Source organism: Gopherus flavomarginatus, chromosome 2 (assembly GCF_025201925.1).
Source record: "Gopherus flavomarginatus isolate rGopFla2 chromosome 2, rGopFla2.mat.asm, whole genome shotgun sequence".
Lineage (NCBI taxonomy): Eukaryota > Metazoa > Chordata > Testudines > Testudinidae > Gopherus > Gopherus flavomarginatus.
Window position 1 is genome coordinate 192,733,520 of NC_066618.1, and position 22,037 is coordinate 192,755,556.

General features: G+C 40.8%; 1 protein-coding gene across 1 annotated transcript in view; it reads left to right on the forward strand.

The window, feature by feature from the left end:
- Positions 1 to 21,823, forward strand: part of PARD6G (par-6 family cell polarity regulator gamma) — a 97,642-nt gene extending 75,819 nt beyond the window's left edge. The window contains exon 3 of the mRNA XM_050941853.1: positions 19,121 to 21,823. Within this exon, the coding sequence (XP_050797810.1) occupies positions 19,121 to 19,980 (860 nt within the window). The 3' untranslated portion in view covers positions 19,981 to 21,823. The remainder of the gene's footprint in view (positions 1 to 19,120) is intronic.
- Positions 21,824 to 22,037: the final 214 nt, after the last annotated feature.

Sequence of the window (22,037 nt, forward strand, 5' to 3'; positions counted from 1 at the left end):
TGCAGCTGCCACTTTGCCTGCTCGTGATATTATTTTCTTCTAGACATCACCATTGGCTTGCACATTACTACCAAGGTATGTAAATTGACTCACTTGTTGTATTCATTTGCCTTCTGAAATAATGCCTCCAAAATAGCAGTCCTTATATTTTACCTCAATGCTAACATTTGTGTCATCTGATGGTTATGATAGGAGTCTGTCCTTACTGGGAAGAGACATACCCATCTCCAGTAACTCTAGTCACCAGCCTGTGTGTGTTTTTTATATCAGATGGATTTGGCAGAGCTGGGTCCCTGTTTAGGAAACTTGCTTATTATGTTCTGTAGTTTTTGGGAGGGTTTTTTGATATCCAGCTTCTATAGAAAGCACCCATTGTGAAGGAATTATGGCTGACTCGTCAATATGACGAGTCTCCAACCCAGTATCCTCCCACGGTTTGTCAGACTAACAATGTGATGTTCATTCTGTGCATAGCACTGGAGAGGGAGTGCTGGGAGCTATTGACTAACATTATTACAAGGCTAGGAATCTCCTCCTCACTTCCTGTGGGCTGTGTAATATCGTTTTAATCAAATGCAACAATCCAAAATTAACTAAAGAGCAGAGCTCAGCTAAAATAGTTTCCCAGTCATGTGGGGAGATAGTAGATGTGAAGTCTGGCATGTTTACGTTACAGTGGCCTTTGACTGATCTAACTGGAGAAGCATAAAAACAAACAGGACTCCAGTGCTTTCCCAAGGACTGAATAGTTTTCCCCCAGAATAAATACGGTTTACCTCCCCCACAAATATTTTCAGAATCTGTGCTCTGTGAAACAGAGCCATGCAGGTGTTCAAAAAACTTCAGGAGTTCCTAAAATCAGGATTTTCCAGATTGTCTCTGTAAAACTTTCTTGTCCAGACAAGCAGATGATTCATAGCTGGAGCCTTTTATTTTTCGTTTTCTTATTTAAAAGTGCAGTATTCGTGTTTGGCATGCAAATACAGTGTTAATAGTTTAAAACGTTTCCTTTTGACTGAGCCCAGCTTTTGCACTGCCCTGGCCAAAGGCCAGACCCATTTAAAATGAACTGACGGAACAAAGAGATGCTTTTCTGTTGAAACTTTAACATGAAGCTCTAGATGCTATGATGTACCCATCCAGAAGAAAAACTGGACAGATGCAGATATTTATAGGGGGATTAGTGTATAAATAATAATAATAAGGATTTTATCCATAAGCAAATGGAGGCCCAGAAAACTCTTCTCCCTGTCTTTCTTTTTCCCATTGCAGCTGTCTGGATTTACATGTTGTTGGTTTCCCCCAGCCAAGGGCAAGTGTTTCGGTAGCTTTTTAAGAGACAGGTTTTACAGGTTTTTATACTGTCTTCATCTGTTGCTCAAGATGGGAGGAAGTGCTCAGAGTAGGGCAACCTCTGCACATCTTGGAACAATCCAGTTCTTTTCTGAAAGACATCTGACACCCAAAGGGAGTGTCTACACTTCAATTTTTAGTTGCGTTTTAACATATAACTATGCTACACAGAATACTTCTTCCAGGATACACAGAAGCAAACATTTGTCTCAGGCATACTAGACTATTATCATGTTAAGTAATGTTAAAACACCACTAAAAATTGAAGCATATGTATATTAAAATATTTTAAAGAAAGAAATGAGTTGCAGAATACACTAACTTTGGTGTTTCTTAATCTAATTTTGCTGAAGATGGGTGTGTAATTAGATAAAATATCTTGCATCTGTCACCATTTGGCTTCCATTGTGGGAATTTAGTACAGAATTAGTGATGCTGCCTTATTTCATAAAGATTTTGCAATTCCTGATATTGTCAAAAAATATTTAGAAAGTGAGGTGAAGACAGACATGGCAAAGAACACTAGCTTTGTCTGAAGGGAATAAAATTTTTGTTGGTGGGTGGGTTTTTTTGTGGGGGGGTGGGAGAGGAAGGATAGAAACTTACAGTTTCACAGAAGGAACCCACAGGGTAGGGCGCTGAAGAGAGAGGGGAGAAATTTAGTGGAGATCTGAAACTACCAATAGGAATTGACCTGTGGAATATATCTATATTTCAGTTAAAGAGCTGTGCCTGCCCTGTGTCAGCTGACTCAGACTCTCAGGGCTTGGGTACTGTGCTGTAAAATTGTGGTGTAGACATTTGTGCTGGGCTGGAGCCCGGTCTCTGGGATCCTCCTTGGCTCATGGAGTTCCAGAGCTTAGGCTCCAGCCTGAGCCCAAACATCTACATGGCAATTTTACAATCCCGCAGCTGAAGTCCTGTGAGCCTAAGTCAGACCAGGCTGACACGGGCCAGTCATGGGTGTTTAATTGCTCTGTAGACACATGGTTAGACAAGGACATAACTGTATGCTGAAGTTTGTCTGAATTAAATGTTGTCAATAGTGCTTAACTTTTTATAGTTTTAGATACTTTGATCGTGAGGACTCAGGAAACAAAAATAAACTATTCAGCATAATTTGTCAATGACATTCTATATCCTCAGTACTGCATTGCCTTTAAAACCCCACAATCCTTCTCCATTGTTCAAAGCTATTGGATCTCAGACAACCACTTGTGTATTCTTCAGTTTTCAGCTAATTTATCTGTTGCAATACAAATTTAATCCCTGGTGCCCAGTACTTTTTTTTTTTTAAGCACTTGGAGATCTACATATGCACAGTACTACGTAAAATGATTATCCCCCTGCTGTCAGCTGTGCTTCTTTCTAGTGACTCCTTACAGAGTTTACCTTAGTATAAATCATTTACTTTTCACCCAAAATCTATACATTTTGTGGTTTGGCTGGACTCTTTCCCTCCCGCACATTGTGATGAAAAGGCAGTGATGTCTGCGCATAGTCTGTGAACTTACCTTGAATAGATGGATCTGTTTGTCAATGGGCATTATAGAGTCTTTGGAGACACTTTTAAGTCATTTTATTTTTCCCTGCCAGTATGGTGATCCCAAGCATAATAAGTTATTTATAGTCATTTTTTGGGACTTAGCATTGTCTCTCTTGGGATAGGAGAGGCATGAAGACTGACGCATGGAATTTCTGGTGACAGGAATTCCAGGTATGCCTGAGCCTTTGTCAAAGCCATGCAACCCTGGGATCTCCTTTTTATTCTTTCTTCATAGCTACAGTAAGCCAATGCATTGGACAAAAGGGAATATCAAATTTAGAGAGAGGATGAAGTCCAATTTCTCCATTTGGCTCAGTCAGACTATCTTAGGGTATGTCTAACTGCAAAGAAAAGCTTGCTGCTGGCTTGTGCCGGCTGACTCAGGCTTGCGGGGTTTGGGCTGCGGGGCTGTTCCATTGCAGTGTAGACTTCTGGGTTCGAGCTGGAGCCTGGGGCTCTAGAACCCTATTAGGTGGGAGGGTCCCAGAGTCCAGGCTCCAGCCCCAGCCCAGAAGTCTCCACAGCAATAAAACAGCCCCATAGCCCAAGTCGGCTGGCACAGGCCAGCCGTGGATGTCTAGTTGCTGTGTAGACATATACGCTCAATGTCTTTTGACAGACACCTAGACTCCCTTGCTTAGGTACTGTTCTTTGTTGTGGTACAGAGCCTAACTCAATGAATCCCTGACCTTTGATTGGGGATTCTAGGTACTACCTCAATAGATATAAGCAAGTGACCTAAACAATAGCAAGTAGGTTGGGGCCCCAATGGGAGGGAGAATGCACTACTGTAGAGGTACCAAGTATTGTTAGTGAATCATTGAATATATACTACGGAAACAGTTCTTAAATTGGGAGAGAGGGATGCTTTTTAAACCTATATTTTGCAACCTACCAGGACTTAGAAGCACTTGATTGGAAAACTGTGCTTTCAGGACCCATATGCTTTTTCTAAGATCAGGCTCTGGATTAACAATAGGAGACTGCATTTGTATATCTAGGCAAGGATCTGGCTGTCATACAAAACGAAGGAAAATGCACTTATAAAACTGGAGATAGGTCAGAACCCTTTCCATTAGCCTAGTGTGTTGACTCTGCAGCCTTTAGATACAGCACTGAACGTTTTCGAGAGCATCTACAGCAGGGCTTGAAAAGACCACTTGTCTGCTCGTCCAGAATAAGTGGAAAATGTGAACAAGTGAGTGGTGAGCCATGTAGCCAGTGGGACTAATCTGAGAGTTGTCCAGGAGAACTGTAATCTCGCTTTTCTAAAAGTTTTCCTAAAGTATGTGGAACACTTGAAAGATGGGCAAAGAGCAGTTTAGATGGCAAGTTTTAAATGGCCTGTTGTCCCTGGGAAGATAAACTGGAAGGTTGGAGGGAATGGAGAGAAGTGCCTGGATATGCCCTAAGCACAATATATCCACAGCAGCTGTACCAAGATTAGTGAGTGTGACTGTAGCAGTTGTGGGGAGTTTGAAAAATCATAGTCTCACACGTGCAGTACTAGTCGTCTGTCCTCAAAGTGCTCAGATAATACAATGGGTGCCAACATAAGCAGATAGATAAAGGGTCTGTTTTAGAAAGCATCTGCAGCATTTTTATCTCCAGTATCAAAATATTAGAGTAATCATTCAGACAATATTGGCACATCTCACCCACCTAGTTAGTATGAGATCTGATCATTCTGCTAGATTGGCACAAATTTTATGTAGAAATGGCACAAAATCCACAGAGCTGAACTGGGTCAGGTGTCAGAAAGCTCTCGGTATGTAAAAAAAAAAATTAAAAAAAAATTGTGAATAATCTGAAAGGATATTGCTATTCTAATGTTTTGAAAGCAGTTAAACATTTTTAACTTTGTTCCCAGCTCCAGGGTCCAAGGGAGTGTCTGTTATAAGAGGAACACTGCTTTATTTAAAAGGTGAAAAAATTGCATTTGAGCCTTCTGTGAAATTCCCTAGGAAAAGAAGTGTTTGTGTTTCTGATGTCTCCCCCTATGCACAAGACCCCCCATATGCATCAGTTCAAATGCATCAGTTGTCATAGCAAAGGATACGAGTAGTACTTTGTAACTTGTCAGTCACATGCCATAGGAGGTGTTTCCCCATCCCTACATGTATTTATGACTTGTCACTAGCAGCTTTTGTGTGGAAATATTTTATTAAACATGTTTAAAGAAAAACAACACTTCTGAAGTGAACATACGATTGTATTATTCAGTTTCCTCCTATATCCAGCAGGATTTCAGTTTTACACACACACGACTAGGTTGTGTCTGGTCCCTAATGCAGGTATGCGAGAGGTACACCTGCAAGGAACAGTCCCCTGCATTGTACATGAAGTTTAGGTACAGCTGCAGTCTCTGGAGACAGACGGCCTACTGGAGCTCCCCAGTACACAGGGAGCGTATACCTGCTGCTACATCCCTTTACTGGGTGCAGCATGCTCTCCTAAGCTGAGAGGGTGATGATGGAGGCGTCATGGCCCTGCCTCGTCATCCTCCAGTTTGAGGAAATAAGCAGAGTGCAACCCAGTGCTCCACACTGCCTCCATCACAGGGCTGTGCCTCTCCAGGAATAATTGGGACCTGAGAAGAAAAAATATATTTTTATACCACTGTATTTAGTCAGGAAGAGATTCATTTCTCATTAAGGAAATGTGTTCAATAGCTTTAGAATGTTCCACCAGTGAAGTCAGTCAGGACCATCTGATTTCCTCTGTTGCGTGAGGCAAAAGTTGCACCCCCCAAAAAGAAATTTCTGCCTACGAAGAAATGAAATCCATATCCTCTTCAGGAGAGACACCCAAGAGAACTAGCCTTCGATTTGGTGGCACTAAACCCACTTACAAAAATTAAAATGTTAATGCCCCTCCTTAAACCACTTCTTTGCTTCTCTTGTGATTTAAATAAGTGGCGCATTGAGCAGCAATGGAACTTCTCTGTGGTCCTTGTACTTCGCCTAAGCAATGCTTTGAGGCACCCTCCTCTCCCCCAAGAGTCCCCCCGTTTCTTTGGGCCTCAGCAGTCTTTCCTCTTCTGCTGGTTTTCCCACGCTCTACACACCTGTTCTCAAGGCACTGGATCCTACCAACTATCCTCCTAACTGCAGATGACTAGGTATGACTCCCTCTTGGAACTTATCAGTGCCACTCCTTATTCTGCCTGAGGGGTTGTTCTTGAATGATTCTGGGCACTCCCAACAGCCTTTGTAATGCTGTCATCTGGGGAACCAAGGGATTGGAAATGGAATTTGTCTCCTGTAAGTAACTGCAGTGTGTTCCTGTTCAATTATGATAATGAGTCAAAACCTTTCTGCCAGTTTGAAGGGCAGTGCTATTTATCCTCTGGTGTGCAGGTGGAGGGGTTAGCCTGCCAGTTTTAAAAGGCCTATAGTATCCTGAACAGCAGCTGCATAGAACTGATTAGAGAGAAGATACAGCTGTGCAGACCCATTAGGCTAGAAGGTTGATCCATGACAAGTGTTTATCTTGTGACTAACTTAATTTCAGCCTGCAAAGTTTGGGAGGCTCCCAAAGGTCAGGACTTGAGAGAAGAATGCTGTAATTAATGTTTTATGCCACACTTAATTTGGAACCTTTTAATTCTGAGATAAGGGGTAGTGTGTATACATATGTGGGTTATACTCTGCCAGCTAATGGCAACAACAAGAAAAGGGCTATGTAAACAAAGCAAATGTTAGCACCACATCTGAAGGAAGCAACAAAGAGTCCTGTGGCACCCATGCGTCTGACTAAGTGGGTATACGAAAGCTTTTGCTCCAATATATCTGTTAGTCCATAAGGTGCCACAGGACTCTTTGTTGCTTTTTACAGATCCAGACTAACACTGCTACCCCTCTGATACTTCACATCTGAAGGAAACACCCATCTTCACACAATAGTTAAAATTGACCAAACCATTATTGGACATGTATCTGTTCTGTAGTGTTAGTATTTTTTAAAGAGAGAGAGAGAGAGAGAGAGAGAGATAATAAAATGTAAAATGTGGCATTAAAGATGTCATTTACAACCACTTGAAAACGTGTCTTGTCCTAAAAAGAGGTGAGGCTTGGTTTTAGAAGCTTTAATCTTCGATGTTTAATAAGATACATTTGTTTTCCTTTTAAAGTATTTATTGATTTGTTAAATACAAATGCCCAATTTTTTAATGTATAGATAGTGTTTTCTCTAAATCAGTAACCACTGAAGGAACAGGAAGCTGCCATCTTGGCTGTCTGAACTAGCTTGTGATGAATGAAGCATTACTCAGCAAAGGAATGCACCAGAGAGGCTGGCAGTTTTCCGTGCTAAGAGAAATACTGTTTACTAGAACCTCTCTCTAACACTGGTTTAGTGCGTCTGTCTCTGGTACTTATGTGGGGCCCCACTACCATAGTTTCTGAGCACCTCACAATCCTTAATCCCCTACCTAAAAAGGTGTTGTGAGAAGAACTATTATGTCCATTTTATGGATGGGGCGCTGAGGCACAGAGGGGCCAAGTGACTTGCCTGAAGTCACGCAGGGAGAGGACTTAATCCTGGTCTCCCATGACCTAAGTTAGTGCCCTACCCACTGGAGCAACCTTTCTTTGCAAATATCACTTTCTACACAAACGTTACTAGTAAATAACAGAACTTTAAAACATCTGTGAAAGTCTATAACTTTTCTCATCCATTTATCTATCTATGGGTTAGCACTTTGTGACAAACTATGGAGCCCTGTCCCAAAGAGTAAAATCTACTTCAGATCGATCATGTTGCAAATGGAATTTGAGGGAGACTCACCATCTGGAAGGACTGGGCCTGATATTGGCGTGCTGCTCTTCCTCCTGGCAAGTACCACTACAATTGCAGCTCTCATTGAGATAAAGCTTTGCAGTTCTGGGAAAAGTTGAAAAGATAAAAAGAAGGGGAAAGCTCCACTTTTAACTTTCATGTAGATGTCTGTAGAAAAATTATACTGATTCATTCCAATACAGTCTCTTTGGGGCAGTTTAAACCTCTGCAGAGGACTGTAAATCCTCTTCAAATGAGCTACCTGTTTTTCCTCTCCCTGCTTCCTATGTTGTCCAAGGCCCTTCTACTCCCCTTGCAAATCATCAATTGCTGCTTCAAAATCCCTCTGATATTAATAAATCCTATAATCTTGTTTTTCTCCCAGATCAGCCTTCTCCACAGAGTAAAAGTTCCCTGTTTGAGTACAAATTAGGAAAGATGCCGTCCCTTGATCATAAGAACGGCCGTATTGGGTCAGACCAAAGGTCCATCTAGCCCAGTATCTGTCTACCGATAGTGGCCAATGCCAGGTGCCCCAGAGGGAGTGAACCTAACAGGCAATGATCAAGTGATCTCTCTTCTGCCATCCATCTCCACCCTCTGACAAACAGAGGTTAGGGACACCATTCCTTACCCATCCTGGCTAATAGCCATTTATGGACTTCACCACCATGAATTTATCCAGTTCTCTTTTAAACACTGTTATAGTCCTAGCCTTCACAACCTCCTCAGGTAAGGAGTTCCACAAGTTGACTGTGCGCTGCGTGAAGAAGAACTTCCTTTTATTTGTTTTAAACCTGCTGCCTATTAATTTCATTTGGTGACCCCTAGTTCTTGTATTATGGGAATAAGTAAATAACTTTTCCTTATCCACTTTCTCAATATCATTCATGATTTTATATACCTCTATCATATCTCCCTTTAGTCTCCTCTTTTCCAAGCTGAAGAGACCTAGCCTCTTTAATCTCTCCTCATATGGGACCCTCTCCAAACCTCTAATCATTTTAGTTGCCCTTTTCTAAACCTTTTCTAGTGCTAGAATATCTTTTTTGAGGTGAGGAGACCACATCTGTACACAGTATTCAAGAATGATGCCAGATATCACAATTAATTATTCCAACAGTAGCCTGGCAGCACCTACCATGTTTACCCATCTTGTTGTTACTTTCCAGACTTCAGAATTGTTGTTACAGGTATTTTCTGCCTTTTTTTAAACACTGGGGAAAGCAATTATATTTACTTCTCACAAAATCTTAGCCCTGGTCTACTGCGGGGGGTGGGGTGGTGGAATCGATCTAAGTTACGCAACTTCGAAGTCGACGTACTTAGATTGACTTACCATGGTGAGTTAACTGCTGCCGCTCTCCCATCGACTCTGCCTGTGCCTCTCACAGCACTGGAATACAGGAGCTGATAAGAGAGCACTCGGTCAATTTTATCGCATCTAGACTAGACGTGATAAATCAAACACTGCTGGATCAATCGCTGCCCACCGATCCAGCGGGTAGTGTAGACAATACCCTTAATTGTAGCTTTAAAACAAAATGTAAAGCAGGATGTTTTTTCACAAAAGGGACACTGACGTGTAGTTCACTGAGTCATTAATACATAGGGTTCACATTTTTGTTACGACTAGAGTTGGTTGTAGGGAACCATTAAAGTTTGATCTCTCCTTTAGCTTTGCTTCACAGCATAGTAATACCGTCCTCCCTCACTCTCTTGTTCTTCAAAAGGGTGGATTCTTATAGATATGCAGCACTTGTATGTGTCCAAATGGAAATAAAATGGTACATCTGTTGATTGGTTGATTACTTGGATGAATAAATGGCACCATACTGTATATTTGTGTTCCAGATCAAGACTCACTGGGGGACACAGAATAATTAAAGGCGGGACTAGATCAGAGCTACAGTTTCCACATTGACTGTTTACACACTGAAAAGAGATTGCACTTAATTATAGGTCTGGTGGGTATTTTTAATGCACCTTGATTTGAAAATGACTACTAGACTACCCTGCTAGACTACTCTCCCTTTAATTTCATCAGCTATATGGGATGTATTGTTCCCCCCCGCCCTTCTGGAATGTCAAGGGGCCGCCTGCATTCAGAGTACTATGGAATTTCATTTGTCAGGCTCTGGCCAGCTGGAGAACTGCCTGCAGCTGTGATTCTCCCTGTTCTACATCTGGTACCGGTCAGGTGTCAGCTCAGTAATGTAATGCTGCTCTTGCTAACTAGGTGATGGATTTCCCCCAAAGCAATCCGCTTGTTGCACTGGCTTTGCTGTGAATGGAGTAACAAATATGTGAAGGCTGTATTTGGAGAGGTGGGGAGAAATATAACCTTGAAACTTTTCATTCTCCGGGTAGGAATAATGCTTTTATTTAAAAAATACTTTCTCTGCTTCAGTTGTTGCAACCTAGAGTTGTCTGACAAAATGGTCTTATGGGCTGTCTGACGGCCATAAAGAGAGAACGGTTGTTACTGCCTGTAATAAACATTTTTACAACAGCAGAGAACATAGGAGCTGCCATACTGGGTTAGACATGGGCCCATCTTGCTCAGTATCCTGTCTCTGACAGTGGCCCATACTAGAGTTTCAGGGGGAGTGTGCAGAACAGGGCAATTATGGAATGATCTGTCCTGTCATAGATTAGGGTTGGAAGAGACCTCAGGAGGTCATGTAGTCCAGTCCCCTGCTCAAAGCAGGACCAACACCAACTAAATCATCCTAGCCAGGGCTTTGTCAAGCTGGGCCTTAAAAACCTCTAAGGAAACAGTCTTTCACACCCGGCTTCTGGTAGTAAGAGGATTAGGGTCATTCCAAATATAGGGTTGCATCCCAGACCATCTTAGCTAATAGCTATTGATGGGCCTATCCTCTATGAACTTATCCATTACTTTTTTCAACCCAGTTATAGTTTTGACCATCACAACATCCCCTGGCAGTGAGTTCCACAGGTTAGTTGTGCTTTGGAAAAAGTATGTTCGCTTGTTTGTTCCCTTGTTGCCTATTAAGTTCACCAGGTGACTCCTGGTATTGGTATTGTGGGAAAGAATAAATAACACTTTCTCCCAACCATTCATGATTTTATAGACCTCTCTACCTTCCTTTAGTCATCTCTTATGTAAACTGAATAATCCTAATTTCTTGAATGTTTCCTCGTATGGAAGCTGTTCCATACATTTAATCATCTTTGCCCACCTTGGAAACTTTTCCAGTTCTACCATGTCCTTTTTGAGTTGCGGTGACCAGAACTGGACACAGTATTCAAGGTTTGGATGCACCATGGATTTTTAAAGTTGCATTAAGACTTTTTTTTTAAATCCCTTTCCTAATAATTCCTAACGTTCTTTTTGACCATTGCTGCTCACTGAGTGAGTTGAAGTTTTCAGAGAACTATCTATAGTGACTCCTAGATCTCCTTCTTGGATAGAAACAGTTAATTTAGACCCCATCATTGTATATGTGTAGCTGGGATTATTTTTTCCCCTGTGCATTACTTTGCACTTATCGTTGAAGTGTGAAATCCAGGTCAGGGAAAGACCTCTTGCTTTGAATTCAAAATTAATAACCGCAAACTCCTCTGTCTTTGCTTCATAAAAAGATATCAAAAACTGCCAGAGGAGAAAGAAACTTAAACAGAAGCTTCTTTCTGGGCAAATATTTATCCAATGAGAAAATGGACTGCAGAAAATCATTTTTTTTTACACAGCTGCACACCTGTGACAGCTGTGTGAGAGCACTTGTTGAGAGGAGGTATTGCATAGTGTCCACTCTACTGGCCACTTGCCTCTCCAGATGGCAAATTAAATTAGGGGTCAAATACCTCCTAGTCCTCTTGCCTAGGGAGCCCCAAACTGCTGGGCTGGAGGAGTGCTTTGCAGTCATTGGGCTCTGCAGGTAGGGAAAGCTTGAGAAGTATAAGACTACGGACCTGGCGGCATACTTTTCATATTTCCCAAACCTCCAATTACATAGGGCAAGCTCATACAACTTATTCAGCCTGTGGCCATACTCTGAACAGCCCCTGAGGAGTGGCGTGTACAGGAGCAGTCAGGGACTACACATGTGAAGAAGCACCAGGCCCTGCACGCAGCAGTAGACAAGATTATTCAGTAAGCAGAAGAGTGGCATTTGGTGGCCAGCAGCACCAACAGCAGGCAGCCCAGCCAGAACTTGTAACCAAGAAAATTCTCAAGCAGTCTTGGAAAAAATTGTGAAATTATTAATATCACAGTTGCTGCTGATGCTGGAAAAGGAAGAGAAGCCTTGAGGCTAACAGTTAGTTATATTTTGTCTTTGATAGCTTGCAGAATGATAGCCACTCTGAAGAGACTAGAATGCTTCACAGAGCTTAAATGGGATGGGGAGGGGGCAAGGGGAGGAGAAGGGAGAGACACGTACCACTTGTGGCTCTTCAGATTTTAAACTTACAAACACGTTAAAGTCCATTTCATGTTTTGAAAGGTGAATAAATCCTTTTTAATACTGAATCGCCATAACAGATTGTCTTCAACAGAAACTGCTGTTGACCAGAATCAGCAGCAGGTAGGGTGAACAGATGTCCTGATTTTATAGAGACAATCCTGATTTTGGGGGCTTTTTCTTATATAGGCTCCTATTAGGGTCCCCCCCCCCGTCCTGATCTTTTTACACTTGCTGTCTGGTCACCCTAGCAGCAGGGCTACCAACCATACTGTTCAAATATAAAGTTTCCGCTTTGTGTTGTCATTCTATATGGTAGAACACGTGTACTGAAGCATTTGCAGTTGTTGTTACTACTAAAACACGTTAGTTTTCAATTTTTATCCTATAAAATGTAAGATGTGTTGAGGTTGGGAGCGTATAAGAGAGAGGCAAGAATTTCAACACATTCTCCTGTGATTGTTTCTGTTTTATTAACTTAATGAGACTGTATTTGTTTGTCCTGTTCTTTGTTTGAAAACTCCTCTGTGTGGAGCACAGCTAAGACAGCCAGCTTACTCCTTCATCTGAAAAATAGGACTCCATTCTGTCCAGTTTCTTTGAACACATTGTACAGTATTATCAAAGGGGAAAAATTTGAGAAGTTACTTTAAATAGAACAGTAAGTACAACCAGTTCTTCATCAAACCATAAACTTAGCTCATCTGGGGCTTACTGGAGAAAGATTTTTTGTTTGTTTTAACTTCAGGATAATTAAAAGGTTCATTTGAACACTAGCTTAGTGTCCCCCCCCCCCCAATATTACTCATTCACATCACTGAACTAGACCTAGGAACTCACCTAAGCCTTTCACCTCATGTCTGTTTCCTTTTAATCCTTTTGCATGCTATCTGAACCAGATCTCATTTGGCTGAAGATGTTTCTCCTGCCAATCTGTGTTGCTTGATCATGTCACAGTACTCTTGTTTTCATTCTGTAGAGTTTATGGTGCAAGTGTACCTAAGCGTGTCTAAATCAACACTGTCAGTATATTTTACATAAACCACATTATGGTAAAATATATTAATAGTGTTTGTAGGCGGGTGTATAGGAGGGCTGAAGGGTTAAACATAAGGTCTCCCGCAAACCGTTCTAGGACCTCTGCTTATTTTAACATTCAGTAATGGAGATCTATTGGATTGAGGGGCAACCCATTGCTATTAATGAGTCATTGGCCTCATTCCCAAGCTGCCTGAAGTGCTGCTCTCCCTAGTGGAAGTAATTTTGTCTTTGAAGTACTTTCCAGAGCTGTCAACTAATGTTCCACAGTTCCCAGAGGAAATAATAAGCCAAGAGTATGCACACTCTGAAAATGTAGAGTCTAAAATGAACTGTTCCTATAGGAGACTGGCAGTCTGCTTCTCTGTGGAATTCAGCTTGTTTATATAATCTTATCTGGCTAAGCTTTGGTATTCAGCCTGGCAGGCAGTTCCTATGAAAAGCAGCTGTCCAAGCAATGGGAGTGGTGCTCCTGGTGTTGCTTCAGAAGGTCTATAATTTCTTGTTTCATGTAAATTAAGGAAATGCAATACTTTTTTGGCTAAAACCAGATGTTCTAAGGAGTTTCCTTCTCCCTCATAAATAGCTCTTTAACTATGCTCCCCTGTGATATATAATCAATTCAGAAATAAATAAATCTGACTCCAGGGTAATATTCCCAATGGCCACTAGGAAGGTAAATATTTATGTTGTGTAAACAGTCAGCTTGAGGCAGAATACACATTTGTTACAGGAATAACTAATAGGTGCCACGAGTATTTCCGCACTTGTTGTATTTTGGGATGATACTTTCCTTGCTAAAAATGTATTTTTAGCTTGAAGTCATTGACAAAACTTAGAAGCTGTGCTGGAAAAAGTTTCCAGACTTGAGAGTGAGCTGTCAGACCAGGTTTCAATATTGTGGGACAAGAAGAGGTAGTTCCACCAACATAAACAAAATCCTGGTAATCTCAAATGCCTGAGGACGGGTTCTCTACAGGAACACCTGTGCAAGGCTGTCTCTTCACTGTTAAAATTAAGACATCTTTTTATTAGTGAGATACATCTCACTATAAAAAAACACCTTTCATTGTTAAGGGAGGAGGCAGCCAAAAATATTTCAAGTATTTGTCCAACAGATTGCTCAGTAATGGAATTTTTTGTAAAATGCACTGAAAGTAAATGCCTTATGGGAAAGAGGAACAGTAATAGTAGGTATCTACAGAAAAATTCTGAGGTATTTCGGTATGTACAGCATTATGTTGGGAAGTGAGATGGGATGGAACTGACAAGTTCAGGAGCCCTTCTTTCTGATATTTAAAAATTTTACAGGAAATAATATTGTCAGCATAGTTAAAACTCATGTCTGAGTCTTCTGTATTTCGGTGATAGCAGTTCGATCCATCAGATCCTGGACACTTCTTCTCTTATCAGTCTGTAAGCACTGCATTTTATGCTTGCCAGAGCTTCAAGCAGGCTCTTTATAACACTTCAGTAAGAAATGGATCCAGTGTTCGGATTCAGCACCCAGAAGTCTCGTTCAAGGGTTCTCAAACTTCATTGCACTGCGATGCCCTTCTGACAACAAAAATTACTACATGACCCCAGGAGTGGTGACTGAAGCCTCAGCCCACCTGAGCCCTGCTGCTCTGAGCCGGGGGGCCCCCAAGTCTGAACCCCACCACCCTGAACAGGGGGGCCCAATGGCTTCATCCCTGGGCAGGGCCTGTAAACTGAGCCCTGCTGCTCAGGGCGGAGGCCAAAGCCTGAGCCCTGGGTGGTGGGGCTCAGGCTTCAGCTTTGGCCCTGGGTCCCAGTCAGTCTAACGCCAGCCCTGGCGACCCCATAAAATGGGGTCCCGACCCAGAATTTGAGAACCGCTGGTCTAGTTCTTCCTTCCTGTCACCTGTGAATAGCATCAGTCACAGTTTTAATTTACTTTAATTCTTACACTGTTGCCATGCAGGGGTCACTTTTGTTCTTATTTATGTAATCTGACTTTCACTGAAATACAGGACCTCTAGACAGTGTTCCCAGCATTGTGCAGAAGTTTGCAGAAACACTGACATCTTTCACCCACAGAGGGATCCAATTTTATTCCACATCAGAATGATTTAAGTAGGGTGGAGAATTCTGCCAGCTTGCCTTGTGTGGAATATTACAAGCTTTCAAACGCTAATTGTTCATCCTCATTAAGAACCAGTAATCAAACATGATCCACTCCATTAAGTAAAATGGAATTCCTGTACTTACTGACATTTTATGATGAAGAAACTCCAAGAACTTATTCACTACTATATTACTAACCCCTGTTAACTGTGTACCTGTGTAATTAGCGCAGTGTCAGACAATTTGACTTTTGAACAGTTTTTATTGCTGACTTTCAGTAATAAACCACAGTTTGACAGACTTGCACACTAGGACAGACTGGAAAAGAGAACTTTTATATGCAAAGTAACTTACTTAGTCAGGAAGTACTCTCCTCACTTCCACCCTCACCACTGTTTTTCTGGTACATCCTGCACATCTGTGATTGACATCATTCTGCTGTCATGGAAACTGATGTCAAATTTCAGTGGAACTACTTCCCTGTAGGATAAAGCAAGAATATTCCCTTTTTAGAAAAAATTGCAGTGCAGAGATCAGTTGTTGCATGTATAGTTGTTGGCGAGACAGCAGGGCATCCCAGCAAAAGCTATGTCATCGTCCATCATGTATTTTTGTATTTGAACTCTTCCAGAAAACTTTCATTTGTAGCTTATTTGGATCTCTCAATCTCCAAAGCCAAGTGGCTGCCTTAGTTCCTGGGGCTTTGGAGTGACAACATTTGGTAATAACATCCAGAAATTAAACTTTAGTTTTCTAGAAATGAAAATGGTATGAACTTAAGAACTAGTATTGCATGACTGGCCAGGGCTAAAAACTACTGTGACACTACCAGAAAAATGGAAATCCCAGTGTGTGCATGAGACATTGGATTGGTTTCTAGTGCAAGCTGGTTATGAAATACTGAACCCTAAAACAGTCAGTGGACCTGCAGTGAATGTAGCCTGTGTGATTTGTAATGTAAAGCCTACTTTATCCATGTTTGGAGGAAAAGAAAAACCGTTTCTGTGGTAGGTTCTTTTTTAATTAAAAAAGATAGCTGTATAAAGCTGCTCAGAGGTTAGGAATGTGGGCAGTCATCTCCGAAGATGGATTAGTAGGCTGAGTGCATGTGAGAAGGTCAAAAGAGCAAAACAAATTCAGGTCTGTCATCTTTCCCCCCGTCCCCCATAGTTGTGGAACCAAAGGAACTTGTTGCATGGATATCACTCTTCTTTAGTTGTGGCATTCATATTACCTTAGAACAATCTTGAAAATTGTCATATAAATCAATCCATGCACTGTATACTCCAGTGGTTCTGAGCTTGTGGCGCAATCAGCACAGAACTGCAGCCCATGTGACATCTCAGGGACATACAAGTAATATGCGCCCCACAATGGTAAATAGGTTAGGAACCACTGGTCTACTCACTGACGTGTAAAGAAAATTAAGATATCAGACTCTTCTTAGCTAATTGGATGAGTAGAATTTTGCAAGTCTGCCTTGTAGTATTAAAACGGAGTGATTTTGAAAAGCATTGCTTTTCGCCATTTATGTTGTGTCGATATTTTGAGTGAGTGGATGGTTAGGTACTCTGACTAGTTTGTTTATTGCACTATGGGTAAAGTGAAACAGAATCTCTTTCTGGTTCTCATGAACTAGCATAACGGGGGGACGGTTCTAACACTGCAGAGGGAAAGTTCTAAATTAAACTGGTTTTTATGTATTTTAAATATCAATTAAAACATTGCTATTTAATCTTGGGTTTGACCAAAATCTGCACAGTTTAGTCATTTAAGTTTCATTGTTTTTCATTGAAGTAAAATAGTGCTGCTACCACAATGCTTTAGTTATGGTTGAGGAAGAACTTTTGATTTTAAATCTCTTCCACCCACCCACCTCTCCGTCAGGCAGCAAGGTGGAGTTGGGGGGAGGCAAGTGTTGACTTTTGAGGTGGAGCTTGGCAGTGAGAGTCCATGCTTGTCATTACATCTACATCAAATTTCTTCAGTTCACAGGGCTCACAATAAACTGCTTGTAAACTTTCTGGAATCTGAAGTCAATCTGGGTTCTTTCTGGCTCATGAATGCTCACCGGTGATGGAGATTCTGTAGATGAAATTTAGTTGACAATTCTGTCTATGAGGGAAGCAGAAAAGAGTCTAATTTCTGCTTAACAATTTTTTTTTTTTTTTTTTTACTGTTGGTCAGTAAAATAAGTGCAGCTCTGAATGTGCCTGGGCTGATTTGTTGAATAAGACAGTTATATTGTTACATTATCACTATCCTGGCTCTGGCCACTTCCTGGCAATGTTTCAGACTTTTTAATATTTGGATAATTTAAACATTTCAGTGTTAACTTTGCCAGTGTGCACTGAGTGGGGGATTGGGGTGGGTGGGGGGGAATGGTGATGCCTATCCTATGGGTTGCCTCTGGAGTAGTTACAATGCCACAGCATGGTGCTTACTAAGGTAATGTAGCAGAGCAGCTGGTGTAGCTTTGAGGGACCTGTAATGAAAGAGAACAGGGAGAAGCTTTAAATGTTGCAAACCTGCCCAAGAGGTGCCCCTTGCACTGGAGGTATTCTTGGGAGGGAGAGTCCTACAGCTACTTTGTGCTAACATAATGCAAATGGGGTGCAGGGCAACAGAGAATTTGGACATTAATGGGGTGTTTTATGCAACTAGAAGAAAATACCATAAATGCTGCTTCTCTGACCAAGAACTTCAGTTTCTTTTAACAGCTGGATAACTTAGTATAACTTTAAAATCATCCTGATAGTCTTCATCTTCTAATTATTCCTCGTATAAATCTCCATAATCCTGTTGAAAAACTGATCAGAAAGGATCAGGCATAAAGCATTTCTGTAAAATTTGGTTCTAAACTTTGTTTTTTTCCAACACTTTTGGGTTTTGACTAAGTCCAGTAGAGAGAGAGATACCACTCCTCATCAAATACACACTGATACACCCAAACAGTTGGTGCTGTGGCAGGGAAAGAATGAAAACTTAGTGGTACTTATCAAAAATGTTACTCTCACTGTTTACCACTTGTTATCTTTAGAGGCTTGTTTTCCAACAGTAGAATTAATCAACACTTTATTAATACTTATATCTGAGAAGTGCTAGCCCTTTTGAACATCTGAGGAAAGATCTCTCCAATGAATGCATGTTAAAATAGGATACCATATTTGTACTGGGAACTAGGGTAAGGATTTTAGATACATCTGTTATTCTGTGGCTCTTAGAGCATTTTTCAGAGTCACCGCATGAACTCTTTACATAGAATATTTAACTTCAGAACATGTTTATGCATCTCTTTGCTGATTGGAATCAGTCACTCTTGGAATAAAACTGCAAAGGAAATTTAACCACTTTTTAAAAACATATACACAACACACTCTTCACACAGAGTAACACTCATTCCAGGTACCAACACACACTTACAAATCTGTAGCCTAGACATAAAATACTCCCAAGATTCAGATTTCACAGTTAGGCATGTGTGGATAATTTGCATATGGACATCTGGTATTTGCACACCTGAGATGTATGCATAAAATACAAGTCCTTACCACTGAAAATCTGTCCGTAAGAGTAGAACCGTGTGTCAGACTTGCAGTAGCAAGTATTCTCATGCTATAAAAACAGATAGTAAGACTGAACATCTAAAATGAATCTTTCAAAATATGATTGCAATTGGAAGTATTAATTGTAATTCAGTGAATTGTCTGAGTGAAGTGGTAACAAACATGAAATTAAATGAGATTTTTGGCTAAGCAGTGAACTTCATTGGTATTCATATATTGGGAGAGAGACTTCACTGAACCAGATCTGCTTATTAGGTGTACCTTCCAGATTGACCAATAATCCATAACATTGATATATAACAGTATCTTCTCTTTTCCAGATGAAGTGGACTATAGTAACTTTGGGGCCAACACACTAACCAGGAAAAAGAAGGCTCTGGTGACCCTACGCAACGACAACATTCGCAGGCGTCCCCACATTAATATCAGCATGCCTCAGGATTTTAGACCAGTGTCTTCCATCATTGATGTGGACATTCTTCCTGAAACACACAGAAGAGTGAGGCTCTATCGACACGGGTATGAGAAACCATTAGGATTTTACATCCGCGATGGGACCAGTATGAGAGTAACTCCTCATGGACTGGAAAGAGTACCTGGTATTTTCATCTCTCGTATGGTTCCTGGCGGCTTAGCAGAGAGCACAGGATTGCTGGCTGTTAATGATGAGGTCCTGGAAGTTAATGGCATTGAAGTGGCTGGGAAAACCCTTGACCAAGTAACGGACATGATGATCGCCAACAGCCACAATCTTATTATCACTGTCAAGCCAGCAAACCAAAGGAACAATTATAGCCGAAGCAGTAGGATGTCTGGCAGCTCAGGCCAGTCTACAGATAGCACAGCTAGTCACCACAGCTTGCCTTCCTCACACGTGCTGCAAAACTTCCATCCTGATGAGATGGAAAGTGATGAGGAAGCCGACATTGTCATTGAGGGAGGTCTGGACCCACAGCACATTCCCAAACTGCACAGCTTCCCCTCTAGTAGCCTCTCCCGAATCAATGGCAGCAGTCTTAGCCACAGACTTCAGAGAGACCTGGCTCTCAACAGTAACTCTGGCCGAGAAAGCAACGGCAACATCCACAAAATACTAAGCTCCTTAAAAACTGATCCCCGACATAGTTTGGTTATCCCCAGAGGAGGAATTGAAGAGGATGGAACCGTGATTACACTTTAGTGGCATTTCCTGTACTGAGTGTTTTCAGTCTTAAGTGCCAATTGGAACAAATTGGACTCTTGCAACCCCTGATGCACAAAACAAGAGAACCTACATTCATATAGACCCCATGGGTGTGAAAAATGTTACTTTCTAGGAAACATGATTTTGGGGATTAAATGTAAAACTGTTACTTCGAATTCTGAAAAATAGTATAAATATATAGTTTGTCCCAGTTTTAAAATGAGAGAGCAAATGGAAGCACCAAATCTAAAATTACTTTCAGTTGACACAAACTTCAGAAAAAATCCCATGAGCTAGGAAACAGCAGCGCTGCTCTTTTGGGTTTGAGTGGATTTTTGAGAATAGTAACAAATGTGTCAGTTTGAGGTGGGGTCTTTTTTTAAATTGGTCAGAGAAAAACAGTTTTCTCTTAATGTTAAAAGTTCATGACAATTAATCAGTCCTCCTATTATTACATACCAGTCTTCCATTAACTTGTTTACACCGATTATTTGCCATGTTATATCTAATCTGGACAAGCTCTATATAAAGTAGCAGTTTCCCCAACACTGCTGCCACCAGAGTGGGAAACACTGCATTTACACTTTCCAAACAAAACTTTGACCAAATGAGATGAGATGTGTGTGTATATGTGTAATTTTTTTTTAAAAGTCTAAGTAAAAGGCATAGAGGAGGATGTTGATACCATCATTCCTTTTAGATCAGCACCACCTGCTGGTCAGTGGCAGTACTGTTTGAGTTATAACATTTTTGTATATTAGGTTACTGTATGTGAAAAGGAAAATAGATTTACCTAAAGGAGTTTAAACTGACTTCAGCACCATCACATGAAAAGCGTGTTATTTTTTTAAAATATTTATTAGACAAGAACATTACCAATTTTAGTGACTGTTTTCATCGTCTCCATCTCTTGGAAACATGAGTAGTATGAATTTAGAGAACACAAGCCAGAAGGGCAACAAAAAATATGAATGACTTAAGTACATATTACGACCATGTCTCAGACTACATCACTGATGGAAAGAGCTTTTTGCTGTGTTTTAGGGGCAACTTGAATCCACAAAAACTTTAGCTACAAAAGGCTGTCTGTCTACAGTACACTATTTGAAGGATACTAGCTGACTTCCTAGCCTATCTCTGAACAGTTTGCTCAATATTTCAGACATGATGCATCAGAGAGGGATCTGCCATGTTGTTTAGGGATGTAAGAGCTACTAACTTGGGAGTCAGTACCTGGACCCATTACCCAAAGGAAGCAATTTTTCTCCCAATTCTGTTTCTCATCTCCAGAAAATGCCACAAATTGTTAAAATGGTCTAATCTAAAATATTTTGTAATATCAAAACAGTTTAAGGAACAAATATAATTGTCTTACAATGTATTTTTCTACTTTTAGCTGTGTCATTTTCTTTTGTCTTTTTTAACCTTGTAGTATTGTGTATTAAAGCTTTTCTGAATTTTTTTTTAATGTGGTGGAATGGGCATTTCTTTAATATTGCACTGGGTTTGAAAACTCAGACCACTTAAGTTTCTACAAGATGCAGTTCTGGACTTGGAAGGTGTATGTGGATTCCTTCTCACTCTAATTTTTAAAAATACGAATGAGCAACTGTTACTTTATTAACACAATGTTCCACTGTTCACTGCCAGATATGCTTGAGGACATGGAATTAAATCTGTAATTTTTTGGATAGTTTAAAGCTTCTTTAATGTTTTGTTTTGTTTTTTTTAACATTCTCTCATGTTTGCTGTGTCAGTTTTAGAGATGTGTACCTATTTTGGTCAGGCCAGCAAGAATGGCACATTGATCCTGTGACAATGACTTCATTTGTATGCTGGCAGAGAGAGTCATTTTTTGGCTGATGGATATTGGTGCAGTAGACTGTTTCTCACAGTTCCATTCTGTGCTTCAGTCACAAACCAGTTTATCAATAAAAGTAGTTTTATTTAAAGGCATACTGTTCTCTGAGTAAGAGGGTTTCTGTCTGGCTGAAGTTTTATTTTCTTCAGCGAATAACGATAGGTTGAGCAATGTGACTAGTCATGTATTACAA